Source organism: Plasmodium coatneyi, chromosome 3 (genome assembly GCF_001680005.1).
Source record: "Plasmodium coatneyi strain Hackeri chromosome 3, complete sequence".
In the NCBI taxonomy this organism is placed as follows: domain Eukaryota; phylum Apicomplexa; class Aconoidasida; order Haemosporida; family Plasmodiidae; genus Plasmodium; species Plasmodium coatneyi.
In genome coordinates, this window is record NC_033558.1 from 516,915 (window position 1) to 535,881 (window position 18,967).

Consider the following 18,967-nt stretch of genomic DNA (forward strand, 5'->3'; position numbering starts at 1 on the left):
CTGATGTTTCGTTTCAGACTCGGCTTTTATTGGATTTAGAATTTCAACTTTCGAGTTTGAATTTTTCCCTTTTTCAATTTTTTACTTTTTAAAAATTGCCCTCTATTTAATGAGCGCTGCGCATTCTACATTCCCTTTTTGGTAATTTTTTTTTTTTTTTTGCGCAGTGTGCATAAGCGCACACACACGTGGGGCGTGGCTTTTTTTGTGCGTTTTTTAGTTTTTTTCCCATACGTAGTATTCTTCTTATGTATATTTTCCCCTTTTTTTTAAATGATCCCATTATGTAGTAGTATGTGTAAGTTGTTTTTAAGCTCGCAGAGCACACGCAGTACACACACCCTTTTTAATTCACGCAGTCTAAGCAGTTTGAATAACAGTTTAAATAGCAGTTTAACTGTTCGCAATTTCGCGAATGGTATTTCTCTCCCCCTTTTTTTTTGTGTACAATGTGATACATTTTTACACGACTTTGGTTATGATTCCAAAGGTAGTAGATAAAACTTCTTAAAATTATGAAGTGTTAAAATTTTTTAACAAAAAATAATTCCACAAAAAAAAAAAAGAAAAAAGCAGCAGAGGAGGGGCAAAAAATCGCTCCCATGTTTTGGTAAATAGCTTCACACAAAGGTTCCAAAGTTTCGCTTAAAATCGCGTCTTTTGTACAGGATATAGACTTCCTTTTTCAGTTATTTTTTTCTTCATTTTTTGACAAAGCGGCGGTATTGTGCATTGTAGAAATGTCCAAATGTTCAAGTTGCGAAATAAATATCACTGTCCGTATCGTGTTCTTATTATTTTTTCCTATAACGGGGGTATACATCTTTTTAAGCTCTCCGCAAAGGGGAGAAAAGCGCGTGAAGCACAAACTTGTCTTTCCAATTATTATTCAACAGGAATTCGCATTTTCCATAGGGGATGTATAGCGGAATGTGTGGGGTGCCTGCCTTCTTCCCTTCGCTGCATTGATGCATTGATACATTGATACGTGGCTATTTGGCTATTTTTTTTTCCTTCATTATCACCTTAACCGTTCAGGCAAAAAATTGCCTTCTTTAACACTCCACGAATGAGGCTAGGCGAAATGCCTCAAAAGGGAGAAAAAAAGATTTATGTGAAAAGAATACATGAACTTTTAACTCCAAATTGTGGCATCTAATCTACATTTTTTCTTTTTCCAAGTGTAACTTGAGATAAAATCTGAATGAAAATGTGAAAAAAATGAGTGCAAAAAATATTGAGATTAAGCAGAATGTTTTCTTATCGAACATTTTTTGCGACTCGGACAATTTGAAGGTAACAAAAAAGGGGGCACACACCATTGCACATGTAGATGGTCACGGTCACATTTTGTGTGAACATACATGTGTGTAACTTTTCTCGAACTAAAAATGCCAAGAGGGGGGAGACATAAAGATCGTTATAAGGGCTGCAGCCAAGATGGCACAAATTAATTACACGTGTTAACGCGCAACACTTCGTTAGCTGCCCTTCTCTACCCTGTGGGAATTCCCAAAAAGAAATAATGTGCACATGCAAATTGGAACTCCCCACCTGAAAACGCAGAATTTAATGCGGAGCAGCCCTAAGAAAAGGGCCAGGGAAAAGGACAAAGAAAAGAATTACTTGTCGGCCCAGAACTTCTGCTACGACAAGGAGGGCGATGAAGGTGAGCCAAAGGGAAAGACAGCAGATGGGTGTCAGGCATATTGGTACCTAGGCAGATAGATAAACAAACAGGTTAGATCAGCGCAGGGGGCTAAAAATAGGCAACCGCTGGAGTCACCACGACACTGTATCTGTTCACCTGCACGTGTGCACGTCCAAATCCATCCCAACGCAGACATCTTCAAAGTGGAAGAAATTTACGACCGGGATTTCTCGTCGAAGGAAAAAAAATGCAAGCTGTTCGTGCCGTTCAAAAACAAACGGGAAAGGGAACCCAGGTTTATCACCATAGAAAAGATAAAGAAGAAGTACAAAAGCATCAACATATACGATGCGCTAAATGACAAATTGAGATTGCTCGATTCGGAGGAAGCTAATTACAAGTGGCAAGACATACTAAACTATGAGGACGCGTCTTTCGACATATTCACGATAGACGAAATAGTGCAGGAGCTGAAGGAGGAGGAAATTGCAGAGGATCAAATAATAGGGGAAAATAGCCAAAAAGTAGAAACAAACAAGTTAGTAAAGGAGTTAAATCATGAAAATTTAAAGAAAAAAAAAGAAGAAAGGAATATCGTTCCGTTTAAAGCGAAAGGAGTGATATCACCACAGAAGAACATATTTCAAAGTGTCTTTGACGACATATACATTTATGATTATAATTATGAGTCCAACTTATTTAGGGTAAAGAAAAAAACGTCGAACGAATTTTTCGAAATTCATCGAATGCAGTTTTTTTTTACTAGCGAAAATCCAATATTGTATGCAGAAAAAATTTTTAACGCCATTAAAAGTAGATCTACCAACTTGAAGAGAAAGCTGTACTTTGCAGAAATTGACAACAAGTTTTCGCACCTCAATTGTATACTAAACCATGTGGACGAAATTGCCGAAAGTAATTCAATCATTAAGGATGCCAACGATTTGCAATCTATTGCAAGCAATTTGAACACCTTTTGTAATGTATGTTTAGGAAGAAGAATTTGCAGCAACAGATTTTTTAATTTTCCCAACCAGTTGTACAGAGGCCAGAACGAAATAAAATACTATAACTACGATTTCGAGAATAAGAAGAATATCATTAAGCAGTGTGTGCTTCTGGAGAATAAGAAAGTCATCAAGACTTTTTTGGACATTATAAACAAGTGTGCCTTGATTAAGATATCCATATTTGACACCACCATTTCGAGTCCCTACGAGATGAACGACTTTTTCCAGGCGCAGAACGCGTCCATTTTGAAGGTACGCCGGGGTGCAAAAGGGGATAGACGGAGAGAGATAAAATAAAAAAAGGGGGGTGCCCTAAAAGGCGAGGCGAAATTGGATGAAACGGCCTATGCAGGGTGTATAAACGGGAAAGCCCATATGTATGCGTATGCTCGTACGCGGCTCAGCATGCAGCACACTGCCACTTTACCATCTTCATGTCAACATCGTGCTAACATTGTTTTTTCCCCACCGTGCAGTCCTTCGAGCGCGTGAACAGCGCCTGGATGAACGACATGAAGACGATCATCGAGGAAAACCTGAAGAACTGCACCAAGGGCAATTACAACCTGAAGGACATCTCCACGGAAACCTTCAAGTACACCAAAATAAGGATCTTCTTCAACATATTAAAATTGATCATCGAAAGAAGAATAAACGAAATGCTAATAAGCAACATGGACGAGTTTGTAAATATGTTCGTGCAAAACATGGTAAGCTGCAAGAAGAATAAGAATTACCTGCCCGTATTTGTAATTAACGTGACGAAGAAATTTGACCATTCCAGATTTATTCTAGATAATAGTCCCCTCTCCTTTTTTGAAAAGTTGGAAGACCTCATATATTCCATGCTCATAAAATATCAGCAGATAGAAAAAATAGAAAAGTTAGTAATTCCACAGGTATTCAAAAATGATAAATTTATTTTCTACAAATCTATCAAAGAAAGTGATAAATTTATATGTGAAAAATTACTACACATAAAACATATTTTTGACGAATCAAAAAATATGATAGATAGCTATTTATCAAAAATTAACAAACACGCTGATATTCTCAATTTCAATGTTAATGAGGCGATAAAAAATATTGACATAAATACAAGTGTAGAACATATTCAAAATATCATTTACAAGAATCTTGAAAAAATACAAAACATTAATGATACCATTGAGGATAATATCAACTTGGGTATCTTCCTCGTCAAATGTAAAGACATCAAACTTTTTATCATAAATGAGATTAATAATTATATCAAAGCTTTGACTAACATCATTGTCCAGCGGTAAGTTTTGCAAATTGGGTTGCTACGTTGTGAGGGTCGACATGATAACAGGGGTAAAGGGGGCGAAGGAAAGAGTCCCCTTTAGGATTAACACCGCATTTGCAACCGATTTTACCCACCACATTGCCTTCGCAACCGATTTTACCTACCACACCGCGTTTGTACACCGCGTTTGCACACCGCGTCTGCACCCCGCAGGTACAAAGAAAAATACACGTCCAACCTCATGTTCTACAACTCCATCATCGTGCGGCTGAAAAAAAAGACCAACAAAATTCAGGACATCTACGAAAAGGAGGAATACATAAAGGACATGAAGAAGAGCCTCGACTTCGTCTCCCACGACATCAAAGAAATCAACGTCCTCTTCAACTGCCTGAACAAGCTCAACTACAAATTTTCCAACGATGATTATTTGTCCTACTGGAAAATAGTAAACCGGCCCAGCAAGATAGAAAAGATCGTCAAGGAAGTTAATGAGCACATCGTTAAGCAAAAAAATATTCTCCTCGAAGAACTCATAAATGACGAATCCAAGTTTCAGAGCAGCATTGTTGATATGAAGGAAAATGTGCAGTCCATCAAAAGCTTCAACGATGAGGGGAACTACTTAAGCATTAACAAGTTCATTCTGACGGTACAGAATCAGCTAGCCGTTCTGATTAAGGAGTCCAAGGAGATCAATTACAGGGAAAAGCTCTTCAACATTGAAATATCGGATTTCTCCATCCTTCCAAAAATTCAAAATGTGAGTCAGACACATGGTTTGGCCGGGAAGTGCGTCTCCTACGTAGCTCTAATGAAGCAGCACATATGGTTGCACCTTGTCAGATTAATTTCCCATAAAAGTCACTTCATATAATGTGAAAACATCGCTGCATCGTCCCTCACCTTCGCAGGAGCTAAACCTGTACTACACCTTCTGGCTCATATACAAAAGCATAAAGTCGATGGACGAGAGGTTCGACAAAAAAATAAACTCCCTTAATCACAAAAAAATAGAAGAAGACTTTAACCTGATCCTGAAAAATATGAACAAAATTAACAAGCACGCAAATGAGTACTACAAAAACAAGAATGGGTTAATCAAAAAGATGAACGAGAAATTAACCTTCTTCAATTCATACGTGTCTCTGTTAATTTCGCTGAGGAAGCCGAGCATAAAGGAGAGGCACAGGGAGCAGGTAAGGCCCCGAACAGATTTGCGGGTCCCACTCAGGGTATACACTCCGCGTGAAGACATCATCCCCACTTACACCCACATTGATGTGTGCATCTCTTCCACCATGTAGATAGCCAAAATTATCGACGACAAGAACAACATCGACTTCAACACGATCACTTTTAATGAGCTCCTCAAGCTAAACATAAACAACAAAATAACCAGCATCATTAATATTTGTGAGAAGGCCAATAAGGAGAATGCCATCGAGAAGGTAAGGTGTGAGGATTGTATACCGAAATGGGGAATCTTGACGGTATCACAGAGGGAGAAGTGATTCACTTTTTCCCCGTCTAAGAGAAGACGCAGCTATTTCACACGGTTGGCGTTTTGTACACATAGACATTTACGTGTAAACACTTTTTCCTTTTTGGCGCTGCTATGCTCCTTTCGTGTGACAGTTTTTGGGCAAGATAAAAAACAACTTCAACAAAATCGAGTTCCAAATGAAGCAGGAGGAGAATAACAAAATCTGGATCATCTCCAACCTGAACGAAATTTTGACAAAAATAGAGGAGAACCTGGTGCTGAACCAGAACCTGCTCATAATAAATATCTACGAGATTTATCACATCGATATAATTAACAACCAGAATATGATGATGAATGCGAACAATATTATTCACACGTTGAAGAAGAGTCAGAATTTGTTTCTGTACCTGAGTCGGATCTTCGTGCTGACGGACATTTCGAAGCAGCTGGCCAACGAGTCGAAAAAGTGGGCACCAGGAGGAGGGTTGCTAACAGCAACTTCGCTGTTAAATCATCACTTTTCACCTGTTAATCTGTTCATCTTGTCACCTTTTTCTGTACCCCCACAGGTACAAGCTGATTTACAGCAACTTCCACAACCTGTGCAAGCTCATCGAGGAAGACAAGAAGCTGGAGAAGTTCTGCGCCAGGAAGGACACCAAGGAGAAGCTGGTCGAGCTGTACAACAATCTGAACCTCCTCCTAAAAAGCATAAACGAGTACCTAGACCTGAAGAGGGAAATCTTCAACCGATTCTACTTCCTCAGCACAGACGACTTGATCAACCTGATCTCTTCAAACATCAATGACCAAATAAACACCTACCTATTTAAAATTTTTAACAGCATTTACAAGCTAGTCATCGTGAATGGACATATTGTGGCTTTTCAATCCCAAAGGGGAGAGCAACTCCTACTCTGCAACGAAATTCAAATTGAAAAAAAAGAAATTACGGAAATCCTCGTAGAAGTGGAGAAGGAAATGTTCTTCAGTGTGAAGAAGCAAATCTACGATAACATTTTGGAGTATAAAAATTTGATGGACATAAAGGAGGATGATTTTCTAAAGAGCAACAATGATATTAAGAGTTACTCTCAGCGTAAGTCCTATGACTACGATTCGGTGGACTCCGCAAGCAGTTTCTCCTCCAGCGGGAGTATAGCCGAGGAGGGGGATTCCCCAGAGGGGCAGACACGTGACGGGGGGGTTGCCCAAGATGGGGGTGCACCGCTTGATGCGCCACAGGGGCAGTCTCCCTCATCCGCCATGCTGCCCTCGGTGAACAAAAAGGTCCTCTTCTCCCTGAACAAAAACAGCCAGTTCGTACTGATCATAAAGAACCTCTTCTGGTCCAACTTGGTAGAACTCTTCCTAAAATACAACAACCTGAGTAAGTATAAGAAGATCCTGAATGAAGAGCTATACGAATACATTAACATAATAAACAAGGTGGACAAGAAGAAAAGCGTCCTCCTACACACACTGATCATATCGCTAGTTCATAATAGAGACATAGTAGAAGAGTTAATAAAAAAAAAAGTCAATGACGTGAACAACTTCAACTGGTTAATACAGCTGAAATATTCCTACTACAACAAAAATTTGTATATAAAATATCTGAACGAGTCTTATATATATGGTTATGAGTACATCCACAACGACAATAAAATTATACTCACCAGTTTGATAAATAAATACTTCATATCGATACTGCACTCTTATAGCTCCAAGCTGGGGGTATGTTCTGTAGGGTTGGCTGGCACAGGAAAGACAGAAACTACAAAGTATTTTTCTAAATTCGTGGGGAAGTTCTACTTCGTCTACAACTGCAGTTGCAACATTAATTTTGATTTTTTGAAAAATTTATTTTTTGGAATTGCCACGAATGGCATATTTTTTTGCTTTGATGAATTTAACAGAATAACTATCGAAGCTTTGAGTGTGCTAGCTCAGCAGCTGTGTAATTTGTTCGGTGCCAAGTCGAGGAAGTTCACCAGGAGGAGCGGGGTCAATTGTGGTGGGAGTTTTGCGCAGATTGGAAACCCAGGGGGTGGTGACACTGCCGATGAGGTAGTTGAAGAATCCCCTAGGAAAGGGCACACATCCCAACAGGGGATACCACTCAGCGGGGGAACTCACCTAACTGGAGGTGGAACACACCTAGCTGGTGGGGGAACCCACGTGGGCAAAAAGAACATGCTTTTCTTCGAAGGGAAATACATAAAAATTAACGAAGAGTTCAACATATTCATTATCATAAACCCATTTTACAAAGGCAGGAGTGCACTGCCTAATAATATCAAGGCCCTGTTCCGTTTTTTCAACTTTATTAAGCCCGACTTTTTCACCATTGTGGAAGTCATGCTATATTCCAAAGGTTACAAATACAGTAAGGTGTTGTCTAAGAAGATTATCCTCCTCTTCGAACTTTGTGAGCATAATTTAAGTCCACAGAAACATTACAAATATGACCTGAGAACAGTGAAGAAGATAACCTACGTCATGGGGAAAATTATCGTCGACAAGGACAACAACAATCATAACAAGAACATTTTCTACGAATATAAATTTCTCTTCATCGCAATTATCGAGTGTATAATGCCGTCCATAGTGAGGAATGACATTTATATCTTCCTCACCATTATGAAGAACATCTTCTATGAGCTGTACGCCTACAACCAGTCCCTGAACCCGTCCGGCAAGACCTGCAGCGCTATTGACTTGAAGGGCATCCTGTCCAGCAAGAGGAACAACGACAATAGCATACTCATGTACTTGAAAAGTTTCTACTGCAATATGATGAGCGAGTCGGTGGGTGGTCACGTCGGCGAAAGGAGAGATGACACTAACCAAAATGATGACGGTGATAAGGGGGAGGAACCCCAGTTTGGGGACGGATCAGGAGACAACACGAAGAATCGCGAAGTGGACGATTTGGAAATGGCCGCTAACGACCGCAATTACCCAAAGAGCGGTACAAAGATGACGCCAAAAGAAGACTCCCACCAAGGTAGAAGCAACCTGGAAATGCTACCCGATTCAGCAAAAGCACCAGCGAAGGAAGAAAATCACCAAGGCAGCAAACTATTTCTAAGCAAAAAGGAAATCGTGGAAGATTATCTAAAAAAAATGCTAAAAAAGAAAATGCTCGAATTAAATTACGTATGCACAGACAGATATGTGAGCAAACTTATTCAGCTCTACAACATGATAAAATTTCACACGGGAATTCTCTTCCTCTCTTACCCACTCTCCAAAACGACATCCTACAAAATCTTATGTAGAACCATAAACACGATCAACGATAGGGAGATAATTAAAAGAAAAATCAACGACTACGTTATAAATGCCAACGTGGTAAGAGAAATGGATATGTTAGGTTTTTACGAAGAGGTGTCAAATAAATGGGTTCATGGAATATTAACAAAAAAAATAATAGAAATAAATTCTACCTTCAATAGAAGTGATTACCTTAACATTATTTACTTTGATTGTTATTTGCATTCCCTATGGATAGAGAATCTGAACTCCGTTTTAGATGAATCGAAAATTTTGTGCTTGTCTAAATGTGACATAATCCCAATATATGATCATACTCGTTTCATAATGGAGACGCATGACTTGAAAGACATCACCATGGCTACAGTAAGCAGGTGTGGTTTAATCATTTTAAATAACTACGATTTGGATATAGCTTCTTACATCTGTTCCTATGTGAACTCCCTGACAACCAATTTCGATGCCATTCACAAACACATTTTGATAAATTTATTTATCGTCTTTTTTTACAAGTCCCTCCTCTTCATCAGTATCAACAATTTATTTGTCTACACATTTAATGAGTACTACTATTGCATTTCTTTTATTAAATGTATCGATAGTTTATTTTCCTACTGCTCTTTTGAGATTAATGATTCCAGTAGGGATGAGAGCTACCAGAAATACATCACATCTATCTTTTTGTATTCCTTAATTTGGAGTGTGGGTTCTAATACGTACAAACGGGGCCGAAAAATATTTAATGACTTCCTTTGCAAGGAAATTGTGAAGCATAATTTGAAGTTAACTTTTGAGACACTCGACGGGAGGTTGATAGATGTTCGGCAGGTCAAGGGGGGCAGTGCACCACACACGGTGGATATCCCCGATATGGACAGCATTTTGGCTAGTTCGCTCATCGGTGAGGCCAAGCAACAGGTGGAGGAGGATCCCCTTATCAACGCCAACGTGGATCATGTCTGTAGTGATGACACAAGTGACTCCCAATCCGTCAGTAGTGACGCCTCCTCCAACGTGGACATCTACAACGAGCGAAAAGAACCCATCGAGCATCACTACGAAAATATAAACAGTATGTACGATTATTACCTGCGTGCCACTAGAAAATGCAGGAATCTGTTCAAGAGCTACGATCCACGATTGGGGGAAGGTCAAAATGGGTGGCTCCTTGGCAAGTGCTACGGGAACTGCAGTTCCGATTCGAATTCCAGCAATGATGAGAGGTACCTGAAACGGTGGGGTGGACGAAAAAGGAGGAAGTACCTGAACGAGCACGCCCCGGGCAGCGTGGACGACGTGCTGCAAAGCGTCAGTTACTACAATGATGTGTACGGATTGGCGGGCAGTGATAAAAAAAACGATGGTAGACAAAGCGATGTTTGGCAAACCGGTGGTGGACAAAAGGGGAAGCGCCCACGCCCACGACGCAGCAGCGCCCGCCTGGATGAGCCCCCCAAGGAGAGACGGACCGTCCCGCTTTCAGAAAACCAGCTGAGGATAAACCTGTTCGACTTTTACTTCAAATACGAAAAGAACGTGATGAGCCACCTGAACAACAAGGAGAACAAGTTCACCCTGATGGATGAGTGCCTGAGCCAAACAGACATGTTGATAAAACAAAAGAAGCACTTATCCATGCTTTACAATATAGATATTTTTATGAAAAATAAAAAGAGCATTATCATATCTGGTTGTAGTAACATAGGGAAAACGCTCACCGTGGATTACTACCTAAACAAGGTGATGGCAAAGGATAAATTCTTCACAGTGGATTTTTACTTCTCCTACAGTACTACGAGTAACCACGTGAGGAATTACATCGAATCGAAATTAATCAAAAGGAGGAGCAACTTCTACGGAACGACAAACAACAGGATATGCGTTTTCTACATTGACGATATAAACATAGAAACGGAAGTGGGTTCTATAAAAAGGAGTCACTACTTATCTTCGCATGAATTTTTACGTATGCTATTTAATTATAAGTTTTTCATAGATCAGAACTTAGGGGTGAAGTACGTTGAAGATTTGACCTGTCTAGCGACGATGAACAACGCGTATACGAACACAACGCACAGTGCCAGACTGTTTAACAACTTTAACATAATATATTACAACAATTACAAGTATAGGGAAATTTTCGACATTTTTTTTTGCAGCCTGAAAAGCATGTTTAGCATTTACGATATTAACATAAAAAGTTTGGCCACCAATTTGGTACAGATGCAAATAGATATCTACAAAGGAGTCAAAGGAATGAAACACAATTACTACCTGTACAATGTAGAGGATCAACAAGGGAAGGAAATCTTCCTTCACTCCTTTAATATAAATAACATGAGGGATATATACAAGTGTGTAAATTACCTGTCCAAAAATATCAACATTAGAAAGGAACAAATGTTGCTATATTTTCTGTACGAAAATAAGGCCCTTTATGAGGAAAGTTTTTTCTCCAAAAATGCTAAAAAAAAATGTGAACAAATTGTTAAGACGACTTTTAAAAAATACTTCCCCGAGGAGGAGTATGAAAAGGTTCTCAATCAGTATGATAATGGTCTGCTCTTTTGTAACTTTCTAAATTTGTACCAAAATGTGTATGAACAGGTCTCCGATTTTAACGACCTCTACAATTGCGTGTATGGATATATATCCGAATTAAGCAATAGTGAGAAGGTTAATATAATCCTCTTCGATAACGTTCTCATTTACATTTGTAAAATAACCAAAACGTTTATGACGGAAAATTCACACATTCTTTGCATTGGCATCAACGACGCTGTGAAGAGGAAGGTCAACAAGATCTGCGCGTTCATAATTAACAAGACGCTCGTTGTATCTGAGCTGAACAAAAATAGTAAGTCTTCCCAATTTGTAGAAGAAATAAATAGGTGCCTCTTCGATTGCGGCATTTATGAAAAACAATGCGTCTACTATCTTAATGATGAAAATAGTAGCCTCGATTTTGTCCTCGAAAATCTGAACAACATTTACAACTACGGAGACAGCTACCTTCTCTACAATGAGGAAAATTTAAAGAAGATATACAGTGAGTGTAAAAATAAATGTGAAGAGGAACACGTGGTCAGAAGTCTAACCAACATATACAGCATTTATAAGAAAACCATTCGAAAGTGCTTTCACGTAAGTCTGAACATTTCGGCCAGCAGTTCCGATGCCATCCTCAAGTTTCCCTACATCCTGAAGAACTCCCGCATTATCTACTTCGAGGAGGACAACAACGAGGGCCTGCACGTCATCACCAAGAATTTTTTCAGAGACGCGGAGGGAAAAGGCGTAGACAAGTTGGCTAAGGTGATAGAAGGTCCAACTGGGGTGGTAGACGATTCGAGTAAGAGGATAGACGATCCGGTTAAAACTATAGACGACCAAGTTAAGACGATGGATGAACCCACCTCTGATACGCCCCCTCGTGCGCTGGCCTCCATCGACCTCGAGGTTGTGAACCCCGACCAGGACCTCAAATGCCTGGAAGGAGTCGTCGAGGACAAGGTGTTCATCCGGATCCACAAGGAAGTCATGCATCTGGCGAAGAAATACCAAGAGGAGAAGCAGGTCTATGTGTGTGTAAACTCCAACAAGTACGTCCACTTCTTGCACTACTTTGAACACTTTTACAACATGAAGCGGAAGGAGTTCGACAAGAATATTGACCTATACAGAAAGGCGCTCAACAAACTACACAAATGTGAGCAGGACATAAAAACGATGAAGAACTACCTACTCAACATGCAGCCAGTATTAAACAGCACAAACATTGAAATGAAGAAAAAGGTGAACCAAATGGAGAGAGAATCCAAGGAGGCGTACACCAAACAAACGGAAATAAAAAAAAAAGAATGCGAAATGAAGACAAAGATAAAAAGTATAACACATTTAAAAAACGAAGTGAATGAAGAAATAACTAAAAGTTTTGCTCTCCTTAATGATTCACTAAATAACTTAAACAAATTGAAGGTAGAGCATCTGAGAGAATTGAAAGCGTTTGTTAACCCCCCCTCGATTGTCGTCATGGTCATGCAGTGCATCCTAACCTTTCTAAAGGAAGACGAAAAGTACCTACAAGGCAAGTTGATCAGACCCAAAACATTGAACTATTGGATATTAGCACAGAAAACCATTTTTAGAGATTCTAAAGTTTTTCTGGACAATTTAAAAAATTACGATAAAAATTTAATTGAAGAAGAAATGATCACAAAAATTTCTCCTCTCATTAAGAATAAAAATTTTAACCCCAAGTTTGTGAGAAAGGCGTCTAAGGCATGTGAAACTATGTGCCAGTGGATCCTCGCTATTTACCACTACTTTATCATTAACAAGGAGCTGAAGCCTAAGAAGGAGGAAGTTCTCACCTTGGAAAACGAAATAAACAAAGAGCTCAGCTACCTGGATGCATGCAAACAGGAGCTAAGCATCGTGAACAATAATTTGTGTACCATCGAAAAGGAGAAGGAAGAAATTACCATCAAACAGAATGAACTAGTAGACAAAATAGAAAACATAAAACAGAAAATTCAGAGATCCAAAATGATCCTCTCCTGTCTCCTCGAACAAGAAATAAAATGGAATAACAAAAAAAAAAACTTAAAAAAAAAAAGGGATCTACTTATTGGAGACTGTATCATCGTGTCATCCCTCATCAATTACATGTCCTACTTTTCATACGAGTACAGACAAGTCATTAAGTTAAAAGTGCAGGCAATTCTTAACAGACACAACATTAAGTATACGAAGGATATTTCCATCTATACCTTTTTGGAGTCAAAAATTAACATAGAAAAATGGGTCTCCTATGGACTGACGAACAGCAGGTTCTACTTTGAAAATATCATCATCATGAATAACAGCATTAAATATAATCTGCTCATTGACCCACATTTCATCGTCACCAATTTTTTAAAAAAAATTTACCATAAGAAGAGGGACGTGGAGATTTTGCGAAATAACAGCTCCAACTTTGTGGACAAAATAGAAAGGTGCATGCAGCTCGGGAACGTTATCCTTTTCACACACTACGATGACGATTGCAGTGTGCTGTTTAACGCACTCTTTAATTACAAAATTGGGAAAACCCTCCTCAGCTTTGGGCGCGATCGGGCGGGTGCCAATGGCAACAACCATGTTGCTCGGCATCGCCAATCGGCTTCGAATGAATGTTCCCCACAGGAAGGGGTGAACACATCAGACAAAGTAGATGCAACAGATAAAGTAGCTGCAACAGACAAAGCGACCGTATCAGATGAAGTGACCACACCAGAGGGAGTGAACGGAGCGCAAGGAGCCCCCCTTGGGGAAGAACCGGTTAAGGTGAATGCACCCCCCGTGAACGGCACGCTGACCCAAAACAACTGCGTCAACTTCAACAACAAAATCATCACCGTGGATAGCGCCTTCAACATCTACTTCATCGTGTATGGAAGCACGAAATTCGATGACAACACGCAAAATCACCTCAACGTGATTGACTTTAACATAAACCTAGACATCCTGGAGGAGTACTTCCTAACGAATCTGATTGATAAGCTCTTCCGAATCACCAATGAAAATAGAAGCGCCCTCATTCATCAGATCCACGACCTCAACAAACAAATGGTAAAACAAGAGGAAGAAATTCTACACATATTAAATTACAAGGAAGACATCCTTAGTGACGATGATATAGTTATCAGTTTTGACAACGCCAATAAAATATACTCGAAAAATAAAAAAAAAATGAAAGAGTATAAAATGAATAAGTTGGAAATTACCAAAATTAGGAAGAATTACATGAGCATGTCGGAACACATCTCCGTCATTTATCACTGCATGAATAACCTAGTCACTTTGAATCCAATGTATAACTTTTCCATTTTGTCTTTTGTGCAACTCCTAAATATCAGTATTGACAAATCGGAGGAGAATAAACTCCTCGATAAGAGAAAAAAAGACATACTAAACATCTTTACCAGGAAGATCCACTACGAAATTTCCAGAACCCTATCCGAGAAACACCAACAAATTTTTTTTTTCTACCTTGTGTGTATGATAAATATATACAAAGGCGAAATAGACTACGATGATTATTACTTCTTCGTGTATGATGAGTACCCTAAGGGGGATGACATTCGCAATGAAGTCTTCCGAAAGGTACAATCTAAGCGGAACAGTAAGCCAAATGGTGATAAGGTTTTGGGCAACACCACTGTATTGATGGACTCTTCTTCCATTTTGAAGGAACCATGTGACAGTGGCAAAGGGGAAGAACCCCCCACTTCGGAAGACGACATGGACGATCTCAGCGAACAGGAAGATCTCCAAACTGGCGTGGATGACGTGTCTATTCATAGTCTTGAATCGGACGGATGCAACCCTCAGGAAGGAGAGGAATATTCGAGTAATAACCAGGCTACCGCTGAGGAGAGCACAAAAGAAGAACGAACCGCACCAATGAATGGTAGCCACCTGGTGAGCGGCACCGTGGAGGAGTTCCTCCTACTCCCCAAGAGGAGCGAAAAGGACGACTTTTTAAATTCCTGCGAAGGGAATGTGCTGCTCCAGGGAGGGGGAGCAGAGGAGGGGCATACCACTAATGAACGTGCCACTAATGAATGTACCACCGATAGCGGGGAGGCCCAATTCACCTTCCACTTCGAAACGAAGAACCTGTCCTGGCTAAGCGCGAAGGAGTACATGAGCGTGAAGAAACTAATCAGGAAGGAAAAATATTTCCTCTTCTTTAAAAAGGCCTTCAACGAGTATGAACACCTATTCAGAAGCATCAAGACAGACCACACGATATTGCAGCACAAGGACTTAAAGCATCTCCTAACAAACTTTGAAAAATTAATCATTTTTAAAATTTTCCGATTTGATATTCTCAAACTTAATATGAACAACTATGTAGATGCGTGCTTAAACATAGGCTCTCAGAGCTACGCGAAGGATCTATACAAATGCTACGAACACTCGTCCCAGAATAAACTGATCCTAATTTTGTCTGAACATAGGCTAAGCACAGCTAGCGAAATTATGATGTTGAGTGAAAAGATCACTGGAAAGAATAACCTAATAATTTATAACAAGAATGACAAGAACTACTTGTTGCAGATCTTAAATGATTCCATTAAAAATGGGTTCTGGGTACTAATCGAAAATGCTCACCTGAATATCCATCTCATTTTGGAAATTGAAAAATATATCGAGGCCTGCAATATACAGTACTCCAACCCGGATTTCAGAATCTGGATCAGCACCAGCTCTGTGAAGAGCTTCCCCGACTACCTCCTCAAGCTCTGCGTGAAGATCACCTTCGAGAATGTCCACAATTTGAAGTCGGGGCTGCTCAATATTTACACCAACGTGGCTCAGGAGGAGGAGGCCGACAACGATGATGAGAATGAGGATGAAGGGGAGGCGGATGATGAAGAAGAAATGGACGATGAGGAGGAAGCGGATAACGAACAGGATGAAGTGGAAGACGATGATGATGAGGAAGATGAGGAGGACAGGGAAAATCACCTACCGTCCGATCCGCTGGGTGGACGGCCCCCTCGATGTGGAACCCCGCGCAGAGGCATCGTCGACGTTGGCGCCAAGTGGGGTGAAAATGATAACCCAGAAGGGCCCCCAAACGGAGGAGGGGAAAAAGGGGATAAGGATCTACCTAAAAGAAGAAACGATAGGAATCAAAAAAGGAAGCATAGAAGGGGCGAAAAAAGAAGTGAAAATGAAAACATCCTGATGAACAAACTGAACTTCAGCCTCTGCTTCTTCCACGCACTCATCCAGGAAAGAAGCAAATTCAAGAGCAAAGGATTTAACAACTGTTACGAGTTCACCGATATCGAGCTAAAATTGTCGAAAGAAAATATCATCAAATTTTTCAGAAACAAAAATATAGACATAAATCTGTTACTTTACCTTATTGGGAATATAATTTATGGTGGCACCATAATAGACATAACGGACCAAAGATGCTTTAACATTATCCTCAACAAGTACATAAATGAGAAGGTCATTTATTCGAACAATGAATACAAGTTTAACAACTATTATTACTGTCCTCACAGTTCAAATAAGAACCTCTTCCTAAGGTATGTGAAGTCCTTAAATTTTATAACAGATTTTTCTATTTTCAATTTACACCCCTCTTTGAATACCCTATATTTACAAAATTACAATTTAAAAATTTTGAAAAATCTGGAGAAACTAGAATATAATGTAACAAAAGACAAGTCGGATATGCATATCTTCTGCATCATCCATGTCTTGACGCAGCTCCTTCCTCCATTCATAGACGCCAACAAATTAAACGACTTCTTCATCAGCAACTTAAGCTGCTCCATCATTACCTTCCTCAAAATGGAAACAGACAAATATAATAATCTGTTAAGGGTCATATATGACGACTTAACGAATATAATTAATTTTGTCAAGGGGAAAATGAATTTTTCAAAAATTTCTCACACTTATAATTCGATCTCTAATTTGTGTGTTCCCAAGAGGTGGATTGCCTGTTCGTTCTTTACAAATTTGCAGATTTTTCACTACGCCAAATTGATTAGCCTTAAGGTTTCCTACCTGAACAGATATATCTCCCAACTGGATAACCGCGTCTTCAACTTGGCCGCTTTCATGTCCCCACGGGTGCGTCCACTATGAATAAGTAGCTAAGCAGAGCCTTATCTTGTCCATTTTTGTCATTCCCCTTTCAACGTAACATGATATTCACCCCCATGCGATATTTCCCCCCCTCGACGCAGAGCCTGATGCTGGCCATCCGCCAAAAAATTTGCACAGAAGCCAAGATCGACGTTAATAACGTCAAGTTGAAGTACCAAATTTCCTCCTACTTTAACGAGGAAGACATCAGGGAGGACGGTTACTTCGTGGGCGGCCTCTTCATCGAAGGCGCCATGTTTGACGCCACAAATATGGTCATAAAGGAGTCCACAGAAAAGTACCTCTACTGCCCCATGCCCTACATCAAGGTCTACTTCATCACCAAGAGCTCACCCGTAGTAGGGAAGCCCCTCTCCAGGAATGCAAAACCTTCCAAACCTGCCAAACCTGTCGCTGTTACTACCAAGGGCCGCTTGCACGGCTCCAACTTCCACATCTTCAAATGCCCCATATATAAAAATATGCACAAAACGGGTAAACAATGCGTGGAAGAGACTCTCTCCCGCAGGGGCGTTCTTCCATTTGCATGCTCATTGGAGCGGTTCACCTGCCCAATTCACCTCCACGTTACACCTGTGTACACCCCTCCCCCCGCAGACAACCGGCTAAACAACAACGAACCCATATTCTACTTAAAGCTAAACTCCAAGGAGAGAAAGGAAAAATGGATTGAACGAAATGTTTCCGGCGTGTTAATACTTAAATGAAGGGCTTACCAAAAAAAAAAAAAAGGAGGGAAAATACAAACCACACTTAATGGAGGTGAGAGGGTTACCCACACGATCATTTAAAAACGTCACGCGGGATGATTCATTCGTGTGGTGCATGATTTTTGTCCCCACTCGCGAACACTGCGCTGATTTACCATAATCACTTTTCTTATTTTTTTCTCCCCAGTCGGTCATTACACACGCCACGGTGTAACATTGTCACAGCGCTAACTTAACCGCTTCATTTGAAAATGAACAAATTTACCTGCGCGATAAAATGTGCATCCCTTTCTTCCCCTCGAGGTGTTACAAAAAAGGGAAGAAAATCCGCTCGTAATGAGTGCGCGGTTTGGCAATTTGGTCAAACGGGGGAACAATGTAGACGAACTGCACAATCGAAAAGGGGGCTCCCCCACACACACATTCTATGGTTCCCCATTTGGGCTGTTACACTTTACAAATGTTGTTTCACCAAACAAATTCTTCTCATTCACACCTCTTCAATTTTCGGGGGGCCCAAAAAAGGGGCACACTGTGTTGTAATGTTGTGTTCACCGCTTGTGCAAAAATGGTAACCCTCAGCGCTGCGGCATACATTTAGCCATTTGTTCAAAGTGTACCTCTTAAATTACCCCCATGGTGCTGAGTCTACACGGGAAGATTCTCATTCGCTTGTTGGGAATCCCCTTTTTTTGGGAGGGGCATTTTTGTTGATCTTCCTGACCGATGGAGCTGAATCGCGGGAGGGGAAAAAAAAAGGGAAGGGCCTCCATCACTGGCGAAATGATAACAAACAAATCAAACCAAGTGAAACAAGAAAAAAAAAATCAAAGATGTTGGTAAACACTCGCCCCGTGGAAGCATACTGGAGTAACCGCG

General features: G+C 40.2%; 1 protein-coding gene across 1 annotated transcript; it reads left to right on the plus strand.

The window, feature by feature from the left end:
• Nucleotides 1-1,221: 1,221 nt before the first annotated feature.
• Nucleotides 1,222-18,085, plus strand: PCOAH_00004920 (Uncharacterized protein; the record flags this gene model as incomplete). The annotated part of the gene is made up of 11 exons (XM_020057307.1): nucleotides 1,222-1,296; nucleotides 1,567-1,669; nucleotides 1,844-2,913; nucleotides 3,138-3,943; nucleotides 4,142-4,691; nucleotides 4,843-5,127; nucleotides 5,236-5,379; nucleotides 5,567-5,883; nucleotides 5,987-17,342; nucleotides 17,459-17,852; nucleotides 17,976-18,085. 11 exons carry the CDS (start codon nucleotides 1,222-1,224, stop codon nucleotides 18,083-18,085), a joined length of 15,210 nt encoding a protein of 5,069 aa, XP_019912869.1.
• Between the last annotated feature and the right edge of the window lie 882 nt (nucleotides 18,086-18,967).